This window comes from Orcinus orca, chromosome 13 (assembly GCF_937001465.1).
Source record: "Orcinus orca chromosome 13, mOrcOrc1.1, whole genome shotgun sequence".
In the NCBI taxonomy this organism is placed as follows: Eukaryota; Metazoa; Chordata; class Mammalia; order Artiodactyla; family Delphinidae; genus Orcinus; species Orcinus orca.
This window is the reverse complement of record NC_064571.1, coordinates 59,236,126-59,260,676: the sequence shown is the minus strand read 5'-3', so window position 1 is coordinate 59,260,676 and position 24,551 is coordinate 59,236,126. Positions and strand designations below refer to the sequence as shown.

General features: G+C 39.4%; 1 protein-coding gene across 9 annotated transcripts in view; it reads right to left on the bottom strand.

Annotated features, from left to right (window-relative positions):
• SLC8A1 (solute carrier family 8 member A1) overlaps positions 1–24,551 on the bottom strand; it is a 345,969-nt gene that overhangs the window by 304,075 nt on the left and 17,343 nt on the right. For 6 of the 9 annotated variants that reach the window (XM_033419209.2, XM_033419207.2, XM_049695820.1 and 3 more), the window contains exon 2: positions 19,820–21,651. In XM_033419209.2, the coding sequence (XP_033275100.1) occupies positions 19,820–21,618 (1,799 nt within the window). In that variant the 5' untranslated portion in view covers positions 21,619–21,651. Of the gene's footprint in view, positions 1–19,819; positions 21,655–24,551 lie in introns of all 9 variants that reach the window. The other 3 variants (XM_049695818.1, XM_033419206.2, XM_033419208.2) reach the window with 1 other exon arrangement.

Sequence of the window (24,551 nt, the reverse complement as noted above, 5' to 3'; positions counted from 1 at the left end):
TCCCGATGCCATACTGTCCAAAGGTTGGCAGTATCATTCTAAAGGGCAGGAGTGGTAGTGAGAATGTAGTCCTATGCATATGGACCCCTTGTTCCTACTTTGCCTATCCACCAACCAATGAAGCCGCTAATTTATTCGTGAGCTGTTAGTCCCTATTCCCATCCCTTCACCACCAAAAATGGGGTGCTGTGAGCAATGTAAAAATAGCCCCGTGAACAGAAGCAACCACGGACTAAGAGTGAGAAGAATAAAAAGGAGGACAAAGAAAGAAAAGAAAAAGAAGAGGGGGGGCAACCTCCAGAAGCAAATGCTAGAGGAAACCTATAAAATACAAACTTTCTGGTTTAACTTTTCAATACATTATGGGGCTTTCCCATGCATGCCTCTTTTCACTAAAGCTTCAGGCGATAAATCTTAGATACGGTTTGTTAGATTATTATAGTACCCCTCTAAGGGCACTGAAATGATGTAATGAGAAATCAGAACATCAGAACACTAAATTATCCCATGTTTCAGGGATTCCAGAAAAACCTTTCAATTTGACTTGTTATTGGCCGAATAAGGATGAAACCAACATCGCATACTAGGGATAACACTGAAGGTAATTTTAATTGGTTTGCTTTAAAAGCTATCTACATGGTGACTAATAAAAGAGGCTTATGTAGTCTATCAGTAGTTGAAGATTTATGAGCACTACAGGAAAGATTAAAACTTAGCAGATATCTATTTGCAGAAATAGTGGTGAAAAAATAGAATTGTGAGATTTTCCTACCATATAAATATAGTCATCATCATAATTCTAACATGCCATTTTTACATGTCCTCTCACTCTTTGAAATCCCCTATAAATTATCTTTAATATTTGACAATAACAATATTATCAATACCATTTTATTAACAAAGCATTTTTACATATCTCATGATACTGATCGCAGCACTTTAAGAAATATTTTCTTTTAGACAAAGAAACTGAGTCTTAAGAACATATAACTAAATTAGCTATGCCCACAAAGGCAGCAAATGAGATTCAAACTGAGGTTTTTGACCCCAAGAACGGTGGCCATTCTGTAATATTGCAATACAGCTGCATGCTTAATAAATTATTTTGAAAAATAATTATTTAGCTTGTATTTGATTTTGGAACCAGACTAAAGTTATTTGGCACTAAGACTTTTAAATAATGTGAATGATCAGAAAGATAATGCTGTATGAAACTTTTTAAAATAGATGTTATCTATGGCTCTGAAGATAATTTCAAAAGAGGAATACAAGAAGGACTTTGAAGAATAAGGGTATTTTGGAATCCAGGAACACTTCAAAGATGACAAATTTAATGTATGAGAACGGCTGGCACAGTATTTTGCACATAGTAGACAATAAATATTAGCAAAAAATTTTTAAGGGAAGCACTTCTATATCTAAGTACAGATAAGATTTTCTAATAAATAATCTCATCAGAATATTATGCACAGATATTAGATATGTAAATTGGTACAGATTCTCCTAAAATAACTTGGTAAAAGTTACTAAGAGCCTTAATATGACTATATATTTTGGTCTACTTCTTCTAATTTAAGGATTTAACTTAAAGAACTAAGTGTCCACCAAGATTTTTTTCCCAAAATGTTCACTATGGCATTCATTGTTTATATGTAAACACTTGTTGAAAAAAAACAAAATCAAAAGAAAATCCAATAATAGGGGCCTCACTAAGTAAATTGTATTTATATAATAGAATATTACTCAGCTATTAAGATTTTATTTTAAAGAATTTTATTTATATAAGGAATATTTTAAACACATACCTACAAAGCAAAAGAGAGAGCAAAACAAAGATTATATATACTAAAAGGTAAAAAGTCATTATCTCTGGTTTGCGAGGTTACTTACAATTTTCTCCTTATCTTTTGAAAATATTTTATATTGGGTACATGATTTTTTTTACAGACACCTAAGCTATTTTAAAGTCAGTATTTTAATAATGGTCAACATGGATTGAGTTTTTACCACGTGGCAGACATGGTTCTCACCTTTTTACAGATATTATCTCATTTACTTCTCATAAAAATCTTTGATGTGGAGCTATTTATCCTGTTTAATAGGTGAGAAAACTGGGGCAGGGAGACATTAAACAACCAGCCCAACATTACCTTCCAAATAAACATCTGAGCTAGGACATGAAACAAATCATCTGACTCCAGACTCACGCTCTTCAGGACCACGCTCTACTATTCATACTATACAGGTGGCTTAGGGATGTGTCAGAACATATTAACGTCAAGGAGATAGCAATCTCCTACAACTGGGAGAAGGTGAATAACCCTGTGGGTGAGATGGCTTGTGATTCTGGTGGTATACGAAGTGTATTTAACTTAATTTACTTTACACCTTCTCTCTAAATACCATGTGAGTTTCATATCACATGGAAACACTCATGTCATAGCTTTTTTGAGGCTTTATTACATATAATATTATTGCACAGCATGATAAACCCAAATCAACATCCTTTAAGTAGGAACTCAAAGGTATACAAAGGTGTAATGTGTGTCAAGAAGTTTTATTCCAATTTTCTTTGTTTATAAGGCAGATATTTACTAATCCCTGGGTACGTAGGTAAAAGTGTAATAGATGTAAATAAAAGAAGATGCATATGTTCTCATGAACGATAAGCTGACCCGTTGCAGGCACCTGGTGAAGTGTTTCACGAGGTAGTACCTGAATTATACAGATTGATTTACCACCTAACAGCTGCTCAGAAAATTCCTTTCTTGAGTCTCATATTTTATACCAATTGAAAAAGGAAATATATAGGAAGTATGCAAGAGAAATAACCTAATGTTTAAATTGCACCTTAATTGTAAGAACAATTTAGAAACAGAAAACTAAAACCTTGATTTCCCTAATGTAAAAAGATTGCTCATGCCCGTCAAGTAGTTTATAAAATGAAACACAAATCAAAGTGATTACAGAGCTACTAATGTCTGAAACTGCATTCTTTGCTGCCTTTTATTTTAGGTGTTGATTTTGTTAAAAAACAATATTGAGACCAAAACTCTGGGAACTGTTGAGGTTCTAGCCACTGAGACAGGTAGACTGTGGGGAAGTAAACATCTGTACATGTCTGCATCTATATATAGAGTTCTACATGAGATGTAGCAACCAGGTGGGTTTTAATGTGATAGTGTGACTGATGTGTACCTAGCACACTGGGACCACTGCATAATGTTACCCGTATATTCTGCTGAGTAACATGGGTGTGGTGAATTAAAACTCTCAGATTTATTTTTTACTAAAGGATATTTCCAGGTCTAATAATTCTGATTCTGTATTTGCCTGATTGATTTTTCCTTGGGCTAAATTCTCTATTGTTCTTGCCTTGACTGATCTATAATTACCTATCACTTCATTAATTTAAATACTGAATTCTTCCAATATTTTTCTCTTCCATCCACTCTTATGCTTAAATAAGGACTTGTTTTAGTCTCTTGGAAGTTTATTCACTGTTCAGGTAATTTTGCAATACCTTTTCCCTTTCTTTTTTTTTTTTGTGGTACGCGGGCCTCTCACTGTTGTGGCCTCTTCCATTGCAGAGCAGGCTCAGTGGCCATGGCTCACGGGCCTAGCCACTCCATGGCATGTGGGATCTTCCCGGACCGGGGCACGAACCCGTGTCCCCTGCATCGGCAGGCGGACTCTCAACCACTGCGCCACCAGGGAAGCCCTCCCTTTCTTATGAATCAATAAATAAGCCTCGTTTGTCATAACTTTATGATGAGTCAACATATGTACTACAGAAAACAGAGAGTTAACTTGACTGGAATGAATTGGCTTATGCCTAGAGATCAATATATTTTCCTTTCTACTCCTACATGGCCATCCTGAAAAGAACACTATAGGTTAAAAAAAGAAGAAAATGATTTATAATAAGACAGTAGGAATCAATGTAAGAAAGCCCTTTGCAGATGGTAACATAGGGGAAGAAAGACACAGATGGATCTGTGTCATCTGGATACCAAAGAGCATGGACCATCTGGCTCAGATGGTTGTTGTAGGAGGGAGTGGAAGAGTATGTAAGGACAGGGCCCAGAGGAGTATCCATGGAATGCATGAAGAATGATGGGGATAGCCTAAAGAAGCTCACCAAGCATTTCTCTAGGCTTGGCCAATCAAGTCTAAGGACATATAAGGTAAGACATGGTCACAGAGTCTCAGGAGGGTGTAATGCTGCTGAATAATTACATTTTAAAGCTGGAAGGGACTTCAGAGATTCTTTTTTTTTTTTCTTAAATAAAGACATAATTGGTAACTTTTTGTGTGCTCCAGAGAACACTATACTTACAATCCCACAGATCTGCTTCTACAATTTCCCTGAAGACAGAGAAGAAAAAATCAATTGTTTAATCCATACAAAAAATAAAAAGGAAACCTGTCAATGCGGTTTGACTAGCAAACCACCAGAGTTGTGGTTTAGGCATAATGGATTCCCTCTTCCATTGCCTCTAATCTAATTAATCCCTCATATCTGTCTGCATTCTAGAAGATGTGTTTACCAACCAAGTTGCATTAGATGATTTTTGAATAGCTTCATTGGAAAAAAAAATGGATAGGATGTGGGTAAGTGAAGCAGACAGAAACATCAAAGTCTTTCATTTCTGATGACTATTGCTCTCATTACAATTGTCTTTAGTAGAAACACAATCTCTACTTTTCTGAAACGGCACGCACTTAGAGAGTGGTTAAAATTAGGGTAACTATGCCATACTTCCTAATTATTACAACTGCATAATTATTAATAATGCCCCCCCTTACTAGAAAAAGTGCTCCGATATGGACAATAAATTACACGGTTACCCTAATACGCAGTGACAGGAATGTCGATTTAAATAAGACATCGTACCATTTTAACAGATCAATCCAGTGGATGTATATGATTTTGCAAATTCAGAACTTAGCAAGACTCCCTAAGAAAGGATTTAAGCTTCACTTATTTGGTTTTTAGGTTACTTGTTGTCTTTCAATGTGTCTCTTTTTTGTAAATGACTACGCCAAGAAAACTAAGGCACAGAGTGATTAAAAAACAAAAAACTACAAATCAAGTTTCCTCATACTTCACTGTAAAGCTTATTCAGTGTTACGTGATTTTTTTAAATGTCTTCTCTCAAAAGGACAGCAACCATTTCTTCTGAAATGGAAGAAAATGTATAAATCATTTACTGCGACTCTGATTTTACAGAAAACTGAGTTTACAAAAACTGAAGCTCAGAGAAATGAAATGACTTGCCCAAAGTTACTGGTCTGGTTAGTGGTAGAGCTGGGTCGGAGGACTCGGATTCACACATGTGAACATGTGTTTAGGACCCAGCCAACATTTCTCTCAGTGGGCAAAGTAAGTTTGTTTCCATAAATCAGCATTTTTTTTTTTTTTTTTTTGCGGTACGCGGGCTTCTCACTGTTGCGGCCTCTCCCGTTGCGGAGCACAGGCTCCCGACGCGCAGGCTCAGCGGCCATGGCTCACGGGCCCAGTCGCTCCACGGCATGTGGGATCTTCCCAGACCGGGGCACGAACCCGTGTCCCCTGCATCGGCAGGCGGACTCTCAACCACTGCGCCACCTGGGAAGCCCCATAAATCAGCATTTTAAACTGTCTTAGACTATTGATATTTGACAACTTCTTAAAATAATGCAAAGAAGATCCTCCCTGTTCTGCATCTTGTCACTAACTTCAGTGCAACAGACTTTAACAGGAGAAAGAAGAATAGGAACTTTGGGAGGACTCGCCAAAGAGACATCACTGGGGATTGGGAGCTAAACTAAGAAAAGCATAATCAAGTTTTATTTCTTAATATTCAGTCTAATACAAAGTCTAATTGGCTTTAAAGCAAGTGTTAGGATTAGTTCTGCCAAAAATTTAAAGGTAAAAGTTTTAAAAAACGTGTTTAGAGCAATGTATTTAAAACAAAAATAGTGAAAAAGCCATCCTTAAGGTGCTTTTATTTCCTTCCTGACACAGATTTAAATACTGTGTTGATATTGAGTTGAATTAGAATGTGCATTTGAATTTAGAGTAATATGTTTGCTCACTGAATTTATCATATCAATAAATTCTTCTTGTATGAAGATTTAGTACATATATTACAATAAATTCTTCTTGCATATATTGGATGCCCCCATCTGTCTAACACGTATACAAATTTAGACAAATCATGCTTATTTAGGGATTATTTTCCATCATGGAATCAGTCAGTATGCTGTGAATATCGTGTATGGTCGTAATTGTGAAAAAACTGATGATCATTTTCAGATAGTTCAGATGAGGTTTCACCATACTTTTCACAATTACCAAGAGGATTCAACTCTTTGTAACAAATATGTTTGGGGATTATTATTTTAAAAAGAAGAAGAAAAAGACAGGAGAGAAGAAAAATTAATCTTGTACAACTGCAGACCAAGCGTTACTGAACTCCCAAGGCACTTTGTCTCTATCATCATGATTATATCACTATGTTAGAATTATTGTGTTATAATTGTTCTTTTTTCTATTAAAATGTAAGCTTGGAAAAAAGGGACTCTCAATCGTCTTCAAGTCTCTAGATTAAGCACAAAAGCCACAGTTAAGAAGTTAATACATTTCTGCTGAATTAACTGGTCGATTAACACACGGATGGATGCAAGAAACAGAATTGGTAAGGAATAAAGATAAGTTTAGACAATGTGGACAATGTGCCAGGCATGATGAAGATCCATGGATAAGTTGCTAATGTAACCAGTTTCTTGTAAGGCAGCATTATTAACATCGACGTAAAAGGAATCACCCAAGTCCAAGGGCCTGTGTATTTTGGGGTAAGACTAAGAATACTATCCTGGCATTGTCACGTGAGGAATTTCATTTCACAGCAATCATAACAGAAGTGGACATTCCACTACTTCAATACAGCATATTATTACTCTTATTATTCCAATCATAATCCGCCACCCACCTCTAACTCCTAGTAACTCGACTGATCTCACAAAAACTTCTCGGGCATATTTATATCATCATCCTAGATACTCCTGAGGCAAGGAGCTGCAGAGCACAAAGAATCAAAATGCAACACTTTCCCCTCCTTGGCCAAACAATTTAATCGAAGTGGAATCTTGCTAAAATACTCTTCAAAAGGATAATAAAAGAAATAATTGGGCTTCCCCGGTGCCGCAGTGGTTGAGAGTCCGCCTGCCGATGCAGGAGACGCGGGTTCGTGCCCCGGTCCGGGAAGATCCCACATGCCGTGGAGCGGCTGGGCCCGTGAGCCATGACCGCTGAGCCTGCGCGTCCGGAGCCTGTGCTCCGCAACGGGAAAGGCCACAACAGTGAGAGGCCCGTGTACCGCAAAAAAAAAAAAAAAAAGAAAGAAAGAATTGCCATGAAAACTTAGTGGGAATGAGAGTGGGTACCCAGCTAGGCAGCTTCTCCAGAGTTTGACTTGATAGCATATGAAAGAGATGTAGGGTAAGTACTAGACCCAACAACCAACCACTTGGTGTAAGGTCAAGAACACCAAATGAGGTGTCAATATACTACTTGGTTTCCTGTTTGGGCTCTGCTATTTATTAAAATTCTTCTCACTCTGTGAACTTACATTTTCTCACGTGTAAACGTTTTGTTGCTTCCCCCTTTCTTTCTGCTCTTTTCAAAATGATTTGTTGAGCTCCTACTATGTATCCATCACTGTGGAACTCTCTCTGCCCTAAAATAAATGCACTAATGCCTCAAAGGATTGGTGTGAAGATGAAATAGACACACAGGAACCTTGTAAATAGCATAGTGTTATGTAAAAGGAAAAAGTCTGACCTCTGACCCCTCCTGTGTTCTCTACTAGCCCTAGTTCTCTGGTCTCCATATTTTATCTTGCTTCCCCTCCCGCCCTCCACCCAAATTATGATTTCACTGACAGGGTATATTCTGGGCTGCATCTTATACTTTTGATCATTTTCTGTAGCTATCATTTTTACTAGGCTTGTAGAGACAACTAACTGCCTTGAGTTCCCCTCCCCTAAGCACAAGCACATGTGCACACACACAAGGTACACACACATGCACCACACACACAGTCCCAAAACTCCGTAGCGTGTGCGTCTTAAGAAAAGGAAGAGAAGAAATCCCTCTGCCTAATTCCCAGCAAGCCTATCTTAGAATTCCATAAATAACCAGCTGGAAAGTAACTGAAGGCTACAAGGATAGCACCTAACATTTACTGAGACCTTACTATACTGCAGGTACGGGCTAGCTGGATTTAATCCTTTGAAATAGGTTCTATTATCCTCACTCTATAGACGATGAAACTGAAACACAGAGAGGTTGAAAATTTATGAATCTATGCAGTTGATGAGTGACAGAGCAAGGATTTAAGCCCCGGCTAGTGTGGCCCACAATCACTGCTCTCAATCATTATACTACCGCAGATGATGGTTCTGGGTAGCTACGACAACGGTCACAAAGACCATCGACTAAGGAAAGTGCTAAGACCTTCACTTCTGACCACTGTCATTTTGTGTCCATAATGAATACCTTCCATTCACTCTCATTCTGTGTGCAAGTTAGGGAAGCAACAAATTTTAAATGAACATAGCAGAGTTAGGCACACTGACAGCCTAACTGTAAAAAAGGAAATATATGTGTGTGTGTGTGTGTGTGTGTCTATATATATATATATATATATATATATATATATATATATATATATATATATATAAAACAAGGACTCAAAACTCAGTAGACTTAAAGACTGGAAAACTTTACTGTAAGACCAAAGACCCAGATCCACCTCAAAATATCCCAAGGATTTCCTATGTGAGAACTGATGATTAAATTAACAACCAAATAAAAACACATCCGTTTAAGAGAATATAGTTCACAATGGCTATGGAAGTCATGGGCTATTAGGAAAGATGTTCCTTTCCTAAAAGAATTCAAACTATACAATATGCTTCAGTTATTCAAACAACTAATTTGTGCAGGATATTTTAACCCTAGATATTGTCAGGTAAATGAAGACTTAATATTATTATTTTATTATATCTACTTTTATATTTATAGCTATACTTGTGTTTGTATTTATTGTATTAGTATTATATTATATTAATACTCTTAATATTCTACCATCCTATTAGACTTTGTGTAGGTCAGATGAATCACTTCCTATAACACATCGACTTAAACCATGCCAGAACTCACCCATATAGAGTTCTTTTTCCTTATGAACAACTCAGAAAGGACCCCTGCAGTTTACTTTCTTGCCCTGGTAATCTGTCCATCCTCCTTCAACGCCGTGTCCAGATACTCTGCGATGCTGAGCTACCTGAGTCTGGGACCCTGAAGGCATTAAGCCCCAGCTGATTGAATTCCTGGCTAGGTGGCTTCAATGTCTGTATTAGCCTTGTTGTTTATGCTCAATAAATTCATACCATTTAGAGAAAAGACTCAGACATGAGTAACATCCGCTTCCCCTCGTAATGCACAGGATTAGGAAACAAAGTTGAAGACAGGCAGCTGCTCAGGTTCAAAGCCAATGTTGCCACCTTTCCCTACTTCACATCCCTCTGAGTTCACGATGGCTATGAACAATGAACCAGAATTGAACTGTTCCCAGTCTCTGCTCTTCTGGTCTCCATCTGAGAGGGCAGCCAAATGGTGACAAGAGCCATCTGGGGGAGCGGAACGGGAGGCGCAGTGTGGCTCTCTTCTGGGGAAGAGCAGGCACACGGCGTGGTTGCTTCTGCCCGCAGCCTTGCTGACAGCTCAGCGTCCTTCCTTCTCAGCCTAAAGAGCAGCGGCAAAAGCCCCCTCAAAAGGCACTGTGAGGATGGGGCCAAGGAAGGCAGGATGGCACGGAGAGGCGATGGGCTGTGCTATAGCCACGTTGCTGTAGGACTGGATATCTGTACAGCTACCGCCTCAAGTAGAACGTGAGTTCTCCATGGCAGGGGCCGTGTCCTGGTCACCACTCTTGTCCCAGCATCTTACAAGGGACTTGACACAGGAGGGTATTCATAAAGTGGAGTGGGTACCAGCCCTACTGGATCCCACCAGCTTCCTCTGGCTCCTCAAGCATGTGTACATTTGACTCCAAGGACAAAGTGGCTGTCTATTTTTAATAAAGCAGCAGTTTGAGTGAATCCCACGTCTCTTTTCTTCCTCTTAAAATGCCTTTCGTTTGTTTGCTTGAGCAAGAATCTGAACTAATTCCAGGCTTCACTTCATTTTAGTAACAGCCGAAATCTAATCAGGGCTGTACACTCTCTGCCTCTGTCTCTGTCCCTCTGCCCGCCTTCCTTCTTCCCTCTTCCCTCTTTCTCTGTCCATTCCCACCCTTTTCCTACTCTCCCTGCCTCCACCTCTCTCTCTTTCTCCCTCGCCTCTCTATTCTCTCCCCTTCTCTTTCTACAAATTAAACAGAATAGCTCATTTTAAACACAGTGTCAAGTTAAGATTGCAACGTTTATTAACGTGCTAGGATGAAAGCTGTCCTTTGGGAGTTGTTTTTGTTTTATTGTGCCCTAAAAATTAAACTCTATGTTAATAGGACTTAATCTTGCTTTCCCACCCTTATCTTGGTAAATAATAAATGTGTGTGTGTGTGAGAGAGGAAAGTTCTCTTTTGAAAGGGAAAAGTTGGGGGCTTCTTAATGTTAAATGTTAAAATTAGTTATATTTATAAACATATCGGCAGTGAATTTACTCCAAACAGACCAGTAATTCTCCTGCAAAAGTTTAAAAAATAAAATAAAACTTTACTTGAAAGCAAATGAGTTACAGACACACCTGAATACTGAGTTTGTATAAAGTGTATACAGGTTGTCTTTGGACAGTCATCTGACTCTAGTTCGAAGTGGTTTTGTTGCTGTTCTTGTGCCATAGAAAGAATGTAGGTCAAAAGCAAGAGTGACTTGGGATTGGACTTTTGAAAAAGCTGCTGAAAATTCCATTTGCTGTGGGTAGGTCTGTATCCTTTGAACTGCCATGTGGGTCCCTTCCTCTAGGAAAACCTCCTAACCAAGAATTCTTACTGTTAATGACCTCCAGGGTCAGAGATTATAACTTCTTAAACTTAGTGGCAGTGCTGACGCAAGGTAACAAGCATCCTCTGGTAGATGGGTCATCACTACTTTACACTGTCTTGTAATATACAAAAAGGAAAGACCATGAAACTACTATTTTAAGAAAGGAGAAAAGCTGCATTCACCGTTCGGCCATATGAAGAAGTTAAACGTTACAGAGCCAGTGCAGGCAATGACAGAACGCTATTAATAGAGTTTCTTTACTCTTTAGGAAAAGAGGAAATAAATACTCTGAGAGAGAAGAGAATAGACAATAATTTGGGCAGGTCAGGTACATGGAGGGATTTAGAGTTTTTCTTGCTTCTCAAACGCAGTTCATCATGGCTCTTCTAGGTTGATGGAGTGTCGGGGGCAATGCTGTTCAAGAACTCCAGAAAAGATACATGACTGTTCTAGTTTCTCATCTTCGGAACTGCATGACCACATGTAGTCAGGGTCACAGCACCATGACCTGCTTGCTCGTCCCCATCTCACCTATGAAAGCCATTTGAGGGGAGAGGAGAACAGCCCAGAGGAGGCAACGTAGCCTTTACAGTCAGGCAGTCCTACTGCTAAATTCTAGATCTTCCCCTATTAGCTGTGTGACCCAAAGAAAGTTAGTTACTCTCTAAGCCTCAATTTCTTCATCTGCAAAATAGCACCTAACTAACACAGTTGTGAGGATTAAATCAAATGAATATTGTAAGGAAAACAGCATGAAACCTGGCTTTCAATATGTCTTAGTACCATCTCCGCCACCACTGTCGCTTCGCAAATTACCATCACATCCAAAACCACCACCTCCAACACCACCATTATCACCACCACGACCATCATCACCACCTGCACCACTACCACCACCATATCCAAAACCACAACCTCTAATACCACCACCACCACAACCACCAGTATCATTATCATCACCACTATCACCTTCACCACCATCCCCACCACTACCACCATCATCACCACCTACACCATTACCACCACCATCACCACCACCATATCCAAAACCACAACCTCCAATACCACCACCACCACAACCACCAGTATCATTATCATCACCACCACCACCATCACCTACATACACCACTACCACCACCATCACCACCAGCTCCAGTATCACTGCCATTATCACCACTACCACCAGCACCACAATTACCAATACCATTACCACCTTTACCACCATCGTCCTCATTTTACAGGTGAGGAAACTGACTCAGAGCTCAAGTAATTTGCTGAAAGTTACAAAGCTAGTAGGGGACAAAGGTAGATCTCCAATCCTGGGTATGGAAGCCAAGTTGAGAGCTCCTCCTAAGTCCACCTTTTATCTCAGAAAGCCTAACATGGAAAAGCCAGGTGGTCTTGGTTTCAAGGGTCACCCCAGGGCTTCAAGGGTACCCAGCACGCAGGATCTCTCTTACCTAAGCTTTAAAAATTGTATCTAGAAATAAAATATTCCAAGTTTGTCATTAATATCTGAGTTACCAGACATAGTGAAACTTCCCTGATTTCTGCTTCTGGTTGTTTTTGTCCCTTGCCTGCATATCTTCAACTGTCACAGAGAACACAATGCCTATTCCCCTATCTGACCCTATAGAGACACTGTAAGAGGGAAAGAAAATGTCATGGAGAGCACTGGGTCCTGGGGAGAAAGGCAGGAAATGAAAAGGCATTGTTTATTTCGCCTGGCTTTACAACAAGCCTGCTGTATAGGCCTGTAAAAAGAATGAGCTCTGGAAGGCTCAACCTTTGGCAAACAGATCTGGTATTACGTAGGCAGTCTGTCAAGCCAGGAGAGGAAGCAAAGGAGGAGATTTCCTTTAATTCTGCCCATATTGTTTACTGCTTGTTTTCCCTTCCAGGACTTTCTGGACTTCCCCACTCCCAGGACAGAAAGCGCAAGGCATTGTGGGAAGCCGGCAGCAAAACCCCACTAGCTGCTGGTTGGTTCCATTGACACCTTCCACAGGACTCCCCTCAGCTCGCTCACCCAAGCCAGTGATAAAGATCTCTAGTGCCACGGACCCACCTTGCATTTGGCTGTCCTTTCCTTCTTTCCTGCCACCTGGCCCAGAGCCACTTCTATTCTACTGTTGCAAGGATAACCCTTAAGAGTTGCATGGCATTTACAATGTAACAGGGGCCTAACAGCTTTCCTATCCCAAAGAATGAATCTCCAGTGAGCAGATTTCAGTAACCATGCCAGAACATGACCAAGATACCTTATAGGAAAACCTCTATGGTTCTCAAGCTATTGTAACCCATTGGCAATTTTCTACACCTCAGCTAACAAGGACAGAACAGCTAACAACAAATAAAACCCCAGTACAGGTGTTATACCCTCAAGGTGGCTCCATTCAAAAGAATTAAGCACGTTTAAATCTCCTTCCATGGGTTACCAGTGACCTCAGGAAGGAAAACCAAAGAAAATCTTTTCCCACTTCACAATTTGATGTGACATCTGCCTGGGTTCTACCAAGATGATGGTTGTACACTGGTATCACCGAGAAGATGGAGGGAATGGGGAGGCAGAGTGGGTTAAGGGCTACTCCAGTTGTTATAGGATTAAAGGAAGTCAAAAGCATTTCTAGAGACCAAGGACTAATTCACTAAGTGCAAAAGAAAATACTGGCAACATTTTACTAGAAATCTTGTGAAGTTCGCTTAGAAACTCTAAGACGCAATGAGATACAGAGGGGCGAGCACATACGCTTTTTTTTTTTTTTAAGTAGAACAGGTATTTTTTCATTTAACAATTTTTAATTTTTACGTTACTGTAGTAAAAAACATTTGACGAGATCCACCTTCTTAACCGATTTTTAAGAGTACAGCACAATATTGTTAACTACAGGTACAATGCTGTACGGCAGACTTCTAGAACGTACTCGTTTTGCATTACTGAAACTTTATACCCGTTGGTTAACAACTCCCCGTTTTCCCTTCCCTTTCCGCCGGCAACCACAATTCTGCTCTTTGCTTCTCTGAGTGATATCTCCTATCTATTTTAGATATCTCATATAAGTAGAATCATGCAGTACTGGTCTTCTGTGATTGGCTTAAAGGGATATATACTCAGATTAAGTTAAATGCCCTCATAATGACTTAAAATCCCATTAAATGAAATAATGCCATTTGCAGCAACATGGATGGACCTAGAGATTATGATACTAAATGAAGTAAGTCAGAGAAAGACAATTACCATATAATATCACTTACATGTGCAATCTAAAATATAACACGAATGAACGTATCTACGAAACTGAAACAGATTCACAGACATAGCGAACAGACTCGTGGTTGCCAAGGGGGAGGGAGTTGTTGGGGAGGGATGGAGGGGGAGTTTGGGGTTAGCAGGTGCAAACCAGTATATGCAGAATGGATAAGCAACAAGGTCCTACTGTGTAGCACAGGGAATTATATTCAATATCCTGGAATAAACCATAATGAAAAAGAATATAAACAAGAATGTATATATATATATATATATATATGCATAATATATATGCATATATATGCATATATATATATGCATAACTGAATCACTTTGCTATACAGCAGAAATCAACACAACATTGTAAATCAACTATACTTCAATTAAAAAAATAAAATCCCACTAAAGAAAATGAATGGTCCCTGAGTCTTTCACTAATATCGAGAACCATCTTATTTATTGAAAATGTCCACACACTCAGGTTTACCAAGTTATGATTCCATCTTAAAATGCACATCACATTTTTTTATCCAATTATGCTTCCAGCAAATGCAAATATTTTGCCCTAAATTAAGGCTTCTCCTACCACTTATACCTTATCTTTGTAATGATGTTCGTACTTCACAAAATATGTTATCTCATTAGCTCCCATTTTAGAGTATCTGGAGGATATTTCTTCTGTTTCCTTCATAATGATTAGCCCAGCGCTGAACGCAGATCAGGAGCTTAGCAAGTATGCGCAGATCGATTGTTATATAAATTCTTCTCTAACCCTGAACCAGAGAAACAAAGAGCCCCCTACGTGATAGCCTTGAATGATGACTCAGAAAAGAATCCATACTTTAAACACTTCAGTGTGTCTAAACTATGACATCTCCTCATGTGCTAAGATAAAACTTCTTTACATAACTATATCATAACCCCAGACTCTAATCAGCAGTGGGAAAATGAGGTTACAACAGCAAACACAGCAATCTGATTGACATGGTAAACAACCCTTCTGCACATAATCAATTTAGGCTCCCGCCAGCAGTGAATTAGAACTTGTCATTTTTTTTGGCTCTTACCCTGTCTTATTTTTCATAATAGTTATGCATGCATGAAAACATATACATTTATAAAAACATTTCTTGTAGTTATAGTTTAGATTTTCAGATGATACTACATGTGGTTCGCTTCTAAGAAGAGAGAAATATTCCAGACTGAAAAGATAACCCACCAAAGCAGAAGTCCATTAAAACCCTAAGATTATTCCACCCAAATTTCTTACATTACACAGGAAAACTTTATGTCAGTGTAAAATATCACGCTTCCGTCACTTTAATAGGCTAAACGTTACAGATAAAATGCTTCTGCCACAAAGTAAATCTGGAATATGTTGGATTCTAGGTAATATGTGCTAACAGTCTTTCTTGTCTAATACTACATTCTCTAGTTTTTTTCATCATTTTGGATTCCCCCAAACACACATTATTATTCTTGCTCTGATCATTTCAAATTTTCGTAATATTTTTTTCATTTTTTTAATAGCTGATTGCCTTCTCGTATTACATATTTGTTCTACTCTCAGAATTGAATTGCTATCTCATATAGCTAGGTCTTTACTCCTTGGGATTCCATAGAGCAAGAAAAGAATACTAGTAATATAAATAGCAAAACCAAAGTACTTATTTTCCGTGGAATATAATAATAATGATTCCATAAAACCTATATATTATTAAAAATTTCTTTTCTATGTATTTTTCCAAAAAAGTGATGCCAATATTTTGCATCCAAAAGCTATATTTGTTGAGATGTCTTGCATATCGTATGTGCTAGAGTTAATGAAGTTACAATCAAACTTGAAAATGTAATAGTCTTTAAAGCTAAATTAATTCTGGACAGATCCATTGCTTAACAAATTATGGCTAGAAACTCCCAGTAAAATGATTTGCTAAGCAAGATGTTATGTAAATTTTCCAACCTACATTCTTTGTTTTCCAACTTTGAATTTTAAATGTATAACAGTAAATGCTCATGATCTTTTGCGTAATCTTCCCCAAATGACATGATTGCTGGGCTATAACTAAGTAATTAAATTTGATTGGTATCTACTCTAGTTAATTAAACTTAACATTTTCCAGAACAGTCAAGCTAACACGTTAGACCTTGAAAAACCAAACAACATTTTGTAATAATTATTACCACTAAACTAGCATCATTAAAGAACAAACATCAGTAGCACTTCAAATCTGTGGATGTCACCTACCAAATCACAAATCAAATTAGCATATTCTTCATTTATTTTTTATTAGCTGTTAACATTAGACAGAATTCCCTGTTGAAAGTCAAGATCAGCTGGCATGGGTTTAGTATTTGTCACTGATTGAGTTTATACAAAAGCATGGGCTAACTGTTAATTATATCTATGTAATGAGTTTTTGCATTGTAATTTTCAAATGTTTTGCCGAGAATACATTTTATTAGAGACTACAAACACCACTTACCACTTACAGGTATTTTCCTCAAATATGGATTTTGATCTTAAAAGAGGTCATGTTGAAATAATTCAACTCATTTACATAAAAATATGAATGAATAGGTACAGACATGTTTATTTTCTAAACTTAAGAGACTTCTTCTACACTAAATATGAGGCAAAGATTAGGAATCTGTCTTGTTCTTAAAACCTATGAATCAGTAAACCTGATTGCCTCTTGATCTCCATCCCTGATCAGACTGGACCCTATTTCTACCTTGGTGAATGGCTTCTTAAACTTAGATATACTTTAAAGCCAGGCTTTTCCAGGAATCTCTTTATGATGCTCTGGAAAGAATCATAAATTCTGGGTTCATGCACATCATTAAACAAACAAACAAAATTTTTTTAAGTATCTAATGAAGCTCAGTGGCGTCAATAGTCCCATCTATGTATTTTAGGTTTTTGAGAAAGTCATCTCTCAAGAGTAACGAATTGGATGAAATATAAATTCATTTTTAAAGATAAATCGAGTTGTGTCTACATAGTTCAACTAGGCTGCATGATGACAAACTCTCTTTCACTTGGATCTGACTGTGTGGACCTGGCATTGGAAACTACCAGAGGAGAAATGATCCATAACAAGAAAGAGTAAGGGATCTTGATAATATTATGTTTTTCTAAAAGCATTCTCTCTGAATTCTTGGTGCCTAGCCTAAGGCTAAGTCCCAGGCACTGCAATAAATTTATTCAAGCAATAGACTGATTAACCATCTACAAACCTCGTCAGTAGTAAAACTCTACAACATTAAGATAAAAACGCCTTAAAATTAAAATTCTAGAAAGAAGAGAAAAATGTAGGGCTGTAATTTCATTTCACTTATAAGTAAAATGTTTTGCCGTTGCTAAAATTTCATATTTCAACTTAGCAAATAAAATATAGGAAGAATTTTATAAAACTAGGAAATGGCCATTGATCTAGAATATGCCTAGAACACATATACAGAGATGCTGATAATTCCACCAGTTCTTACCGGCTTTCACAAGGTATCTAAAAGTCTAAAGCTGAAATTCGGCAATATTCCTTCCTTAGCAAGAATGAAATCAATTTAATGGCACAGGCTGAATGTTTGAAATGGAGCTTGACAGAATAAATTATACCATCAAATCACTGTCTCTTTTTTTCCCTTCTTCATCTTCTACTACACTGCGCCCAAAAGAAAGTTATTTATTTATGCTTTGGTAGAAGTCCTGGGTGGGAAAGTCTGCCTCTCGAACAAGTAGAGAGCCAGTATTCTCAGGAGAAAGCAAGATCACATTTTCTTGAGCAAACACCCTAAGTAAAATGAGTAAATAAAACAAAACACTAATTTGGTCGTATTTAAGAGCTACCCTTGTGAGTTCATTTAACAACATGCAGTATTCCTTTAACAACATTCAATATCACTTGTAATCCATGTAAAACTATATCAGATACAAGAGGGTTCAATAATTGAAATGATTATAAAATGGAATGAGCAAGAATTCCTAGCAAAGAAATAAAGTTTATGTGCTAATGTGGGCAGGATCACATTCAACACGGGCCTTTGGGAAAATCCTTCCTTGGGTGTGCAGTATATTCATTTGCTATTATATTACTATCTTTCAGTAAAATATTTGTCCCGACAAAACACATCTCGCTAAGCGGAACATTAACAACGTAAGAACCAATGTAAAATAGATATTCAACAAAAGCTCTCCCCACATACACATCCGAAGATGGCTATTATCTCTCTTTGCTTGATTTCATTGTGATATCACACTAACTGTCCATCTCTATACAACAACGTCAAAGAGGTGATAGATACTGGAAGACTCTTTCAGAAAAATCTGTTTCCTCTGCCCATCCGGCTCCCTTTGTTTTTGTTTTCCCTTCACTTCTTGTAGAAGAAATTTCACCTTGGAGAGAATGCACCCCATTTGATATATCACATGCCATTTACACAAGAGTTAACTATTTTGAGAACAAACTATATTTTATATTGTTTCTCCTGAAATTCCTAAGTTGCCAATGATTCCACCAACATAATTATCCACTGGAATGTCCTATTTTTGCACTGCAGATATTATAAATAGTTTCCTTTCGTCCTTCCAGTCTGGATACTGCTCATCGAGTCACATTTTCTGGTTTGCTTTTGGTAAGTGCAATGCCCCTGGCCCTCGGCAAGGAAGGAGGAAAAGCTCTCTAAACGGCAGCTGTCTTTGGAATAATTATCGCACAACCCGCCATTCTGTGTCACAGTGTTGGCAGATGTCACTGTAAAGTGCCAGTAGGGAAAGCAAATTGTTCCCCACTTTTTTTTCTCTGACCTGCTCCCTGTCAACTCGGATGCTTGGACAGAATCCTACTTCTCTCCCCATCCTTATACCAGCAGGGTAAAAGGGTTTGTTTAATCATGTAAAGTAAAATCAGACTGGAACTAAATAAGAGCTAAATGACTTTCCCCAATGGCATAAAACTGAAAAGGCAGGATTGGTCATTAAGTCATAATTAAGCATTAGCAGTTAAGCAGAAACATTATATAATCACAAAAACAGTGTCAGATAAAAGCAGCAGAAATCATTTCAGCCAGCCCTGGTAGCCAGGCAATTCTTTTCAAGGATGTTTCTTTTTTGGGCTCTCCCAATTTGTACACAGTAATGAAGTTAGGACATAATGGGAGGTTTTCAATGTTCCCTTTCTGTGTGTATATTACGTGATCAAGATAGAATACAAATTTTTCAACCCATTGTAAGTGCTTGGATAAATTCTGTCAGAAGACTCATTCTATAAATCTACTTAAAAACTATAAATGTACTTAAAAACTGTAAAAGTACAAAAGTAAAAATAAAATCAAATTAGGATCTCTGGGTATACAGTATATTGATCAGTGGTCTAGGAGCTAGAAGCTAGGATATTTCGATATTTTGAAAGTCGTCTTGTATAGTAACTATTCCATTCTTTCTTTGCCATTTAGTTTTTAAAAAACAAGCACACATTCGCACATCCACAAACGCAACTCAATCACACACATAGGTATAAAGAAAGAACTTACACAATTTCATCGTTCTGGAACTCGAGCTCTCCGCACGTGTCCTCAAAGTCCTCTCCTCCGCCTCTGGCGGTCCCTTCAATGGTTTTATAGGGGACGATAACATTTCCGCGTGCTCCAGATGTTCTCAATACTTTCGCCTCCATGATGCCAATGCTCTCACTCACGTGAGTCACAGGTTCCTCAAAAGTAAAGATGCCTGCGTGGTCGTCGTCAAAAATAGTCACGGTGGCAGTGGAGGGAGATCCCAGGCAAGCGAGTGTAGAGACATGATTGGCTTCCAGGATGCCATCTTCCGAGGCTTCAGAAGATACTTTGACGTTGCTGAGATGCACAAGGAAATTCTCATCTTCCTCAAAGATGTCGTCATCGATGATGCCAACTCTGATTTCCTTCTGGGTCTCACCAGGCTTAAAGACCACAGTTCCTTCGGTAAATTCGTAATCAGACCCGGCATTGGCTGTACCATCCTCTGTTCTGAAGTCGACAAACACAGTGTTGGTCAAATCACCACCTCTGCGGATAATGGTCAGGGCTACTGTACCACAGTTCTCCAGACACTGATATGTTCCTTGTTCAAAGAAGATCTTACTGACGGGGTCATTTTCAGCCACTTCCGTGTTGACCTCGTGCATGCTGACAGCCTTCCTGGCTTGGTCAGCCGCATGCCTCTTTAAAATGTTGCCTGCTCCGGTCATCAGGCGGGTAGCCTGAATTCGGTAAAATGCTCGACTTTTTTGCTGCTGACTTAAGACCTGGTAGTTGGCTAATTCTATCAATTGCTCTATTTCCTTCTCCGGATGCTTCTGCTTGAGTTCCTTCAGAATCCTAGCCATTTCTCGCCTGGCTTCTTCATCATCTTGGTCCCTCTCATCGACTTCCAGAACTAGGGCACCATCTAAGAAACTGTCAACGTGGGAATTGACCACTTTCCCATCCATCTCAATTTCTGTCTTGGAAGATGGCCTGTCTCCTTCATGTTCAATAATCATTCCCCTCTGCTTGCCAGCCCGGTACCTCTTGTAGACATACTTGTAAAACAGAAGCCTCCTATCTGCCACCCAAGCGAACACAACACAGATGGGAAAGAAGAAGAAAGTAAGCAAACCTTCCCAGACCTCCACGACCCCAGGAGAGATGACAGACAAAATGATGTAAAGCCAGGTATAGGCAAAGATGCTCCAGGCTGCTGTCACAAAGAACACACGCAAATGCTTAATCTTCCTCGTCTCCCCATCTGGGACGACGTAAACACAAAGTGCAATAATGATGAACATATTGAATGCGGCACTCCCCACAATGGTGCTAGGACCGAGGTCTCCTGCAGTGAAGTTATGGCCACACACCTCAATTACTGAAAGGAGAATCTCTGGAGCTGAAGATCCCAGGGCCATCAAGGTCAGGTTGGACACCGTCTCATTCCAGATCCTCACAGTTGTCTTGGTGGTCTCTCCGTTGGGTTTCTTTATGGTGATTTCTTTTTCTTGAGACGTGATGACTTCTATAGAGGACATGAATCGGTCGGCAATGATAGAGACTCCGAGAAACATGTAGACCATGGCCACAAAATACACAGTCGCTCTAGCAATTTTGTCCCCAAAGGAAGGGTCTTGGGGCTCCCAAATGGGTAAAATCACCCCCTTCTTACAGTAATAGGAGCCAGTACACTCGCCGGTTTCATTGCCTTCTCCTTCCATTTCTGTCTCAGCGCTTATATGATCCACGTGGGAAAACAAGAGAGCCACCATGACTAACACATGAAATCCCATCGAAAAGGTGGGTGAGAGACTGAATCGCAGCATGTTGGACAATGGCAGAGTTCCAACTGTCCCAACCTACTGGGAAAAATAAGATAGGGGGAGGGTGGGGCGTAAAAAAATCACATCATTAGATCCAGATCCAAAGCATGACTAATTACTTATTTTTATTACTTTTACTAATGATTTGTTTATATTTGACTATCACAACATCTACGGAGAATCATGATTCTAAGAAACCATCTGTGATTAAGCAATCCTTGGTAACGTTTACAGCCCAGTCTCTCCACTTGAGGATTTTCTACATGTAATCCCCATTCACTGAGCAATGTACACAGCTGACTTACTGGAATGAAATGTTCAATTATATCCTTGCCTTGTTGAATACACATGCATGCATGCTAACAGCCAATGAGAAAAAACAAAAAATTTTGACACATTGAATAATTTTCTCCTTGTTGCTAAGGCAGATTTCCTTTTAAACTGTGGTTAGTACAATCACCTTCCAGAAACTGTTTCATCACCAAAATCACCTCGTTAAGAGTGATGCTATGAAATTCAGACTCTAAAAATCCTACCAACGCAAGGCTTGGTGATGATCTTAAATTCTAGAGCACAACTTTTCACTGCATTTCATGAAATCATGTCCTATGGCTCTTGGCAGCAGAGAAATCTTCAAGCTTGCTTGCAATCAAAGCTCAATGGCATTTGTACTTGAGAGGAAAAAAAAATCTGCTATAAGGCAATGTTTCCACACATTAAGTACAGTTTTTAAAAGCACGTTTTAACAAGAGCACATTTCCTCCTAATTTTCAGCAAGCCCAGGTCTCCTGTTGCATTAGCAGCCGGGCATCTGGTTCCTCAAGCACTGCTCTTCATATCTGTGTACAGATTTCGCTCTAGAATCTACAGGCTGCCCACACAGGAAGGGGAGATAAGCAGGTCCAGGTCTAGGAGTGTGTAAGTAAGACTCTTGCTTGGCAGGCTGTGAAATCAGCGTTACCAGCCATAAAATGTTCCTTCTCTGTGTCGACGTCAGACTTGCCATGGTCATTCTAAAATACATATTAGTTCTATAGAGGATTCAAGTGACCCAAAATTGCAAGGGCAATAATCCCATCTAAATTAGCTCATGTGACAAAATGACAGTGACCACAACGTATACATGTGATGAAGGGCAGTAAGCAGTTAGGGATATGGCAACAGCATCACTGGCGGGGGAATTCAGGTGCATGGTAGCTCCATCCACCACTCTGCCTTGCTTACCAAGCTGTGTGCCTCTCAGTGACCTTGTATCACCTCTGATTCCAGGGCTCTGGTGAAGGTGGTGGGGGCAGGCGCTGAAGCTAAGAAGGGTCTGCTCCAAGTCAGGGTAGGTCTGTTCTGGAAAGCCAGTTATGGTTATGACATCGGATAACACGGGGATAAGCAGGGTCCTGAGACAGAGCTTAGCCCTGTGGCCTGACACAAAGTTAAAAGTGGAGCTGAGTTAGACCCGCTCATAGCCTCAGGCTGTCTGAGAGTCACGCCCACATTCACCTAGACTCTCTGGCCTATGTTTGAGGCTGATGGCTTATACTGAAAACTGCACCTGGGCCCAGGAGAACCTCCACTCTGGCCCAGCCCATTCTGGCACACCCTCCGCAAGCCCACCATCACCTAAAGTCCTTGTTTTTAGCTCATCAATGTTGGGAGATAAGCTTTGATCGTTTTCCCATGCTAAAGAAGACACAGCGGAGGGCTGCGGTGGTGGAATTCCATTCTAAGTAAAAGGTCGAAAACTAGAAGAAGCGTATTTTCAAAATATGCAAAAGTTCATGGTCAGTGTGTCTACTTGTTCAGTCATTACTGGGCTTGGGTGGGTTATAGGATTTCTCCTTAAAACAAGGTAACATTGAACCATCCTGTAAGAGCAGTGGCAGACCCAGTTCTAACTCCCTTATGCCACAATTTATTCCCCATATTAATGAGAGCCACCCAGACAAATCTAAAAGGGTATGCTAGGCTCTCTTCTAGGTCCTGAGAATTCATCAATGAATTTTTTTTAAAGTCTCCATCTTTGTGGACCTTATATTCTAATGGGGAGGAAACAAACAAATAAATGTAAATGTCAGATGGTAAAAAGTGCTATAGTGGTGGGGGGTAGGGAGCAATTTCAATAGGACAGGAAGTCTATGAGTGTCAGTGTGTGAGTGTGTTAGTGTGTGTGTCAGTGTGTGCACACACATGGCATGCATGATTTTATAATGGATGGTTTAAAGAAGGCCTCTCTGATAAGGTGCAAAGGACTTTGAGCAAAGTCCTGAAGGAAGAAAGGGGCCAAGCTTTGTGGATAGTTGCAGAAAGAGAATTCCAAGATAAGCGCAAAGACCCAGATGAGAATTGTGCTCTGCACAGTCTGGGAACCACGAAGAAACCAACGTGCTGAGAGGGCAGTGAGTGAAGGGAGCAGGGCTCAAGAGCTGGGAACACAGTGGGGATGGATTACGAGGGCCACTGAGGACATTATAAGATGCTGGCTTTGACTGTGAGGGAGATGGGAATCGTAGGGAGGTTCCGATCAGAAGTGTGATGTGAGCTGATTTTCCTTTTCAAGTGATCTCTCTGCTCGTTCAGTGAAGAATAGACTATAGGGGTAAGAGTAGAAACAAGGAAGCCAGTATTTGCCTATTATAAAAAACAAATCTGATTTATAAATGACCCCCAATGCCTGCTAGGTATATAAAACGATACGGTAAAGATCTAAAGTTTAAAAAGGAGAAAGAAACATTTGCACTGACCCTTTTGGAAGATTTACAGCTTAAAACGTCTTGGTAACCTGTCAGGATCAGAAAGGTTAAGTATTTGCTCAGAGGGAGTAGGACAGAACACAGAGAGCCAACACTGGACAGAGACTCGAGGCTGCGCCTGTCTCCAGAACTGATAGAATTAACCACTCCCTTCAAACCACTGCCAAGTCTCATCATTCCATTCCTCAT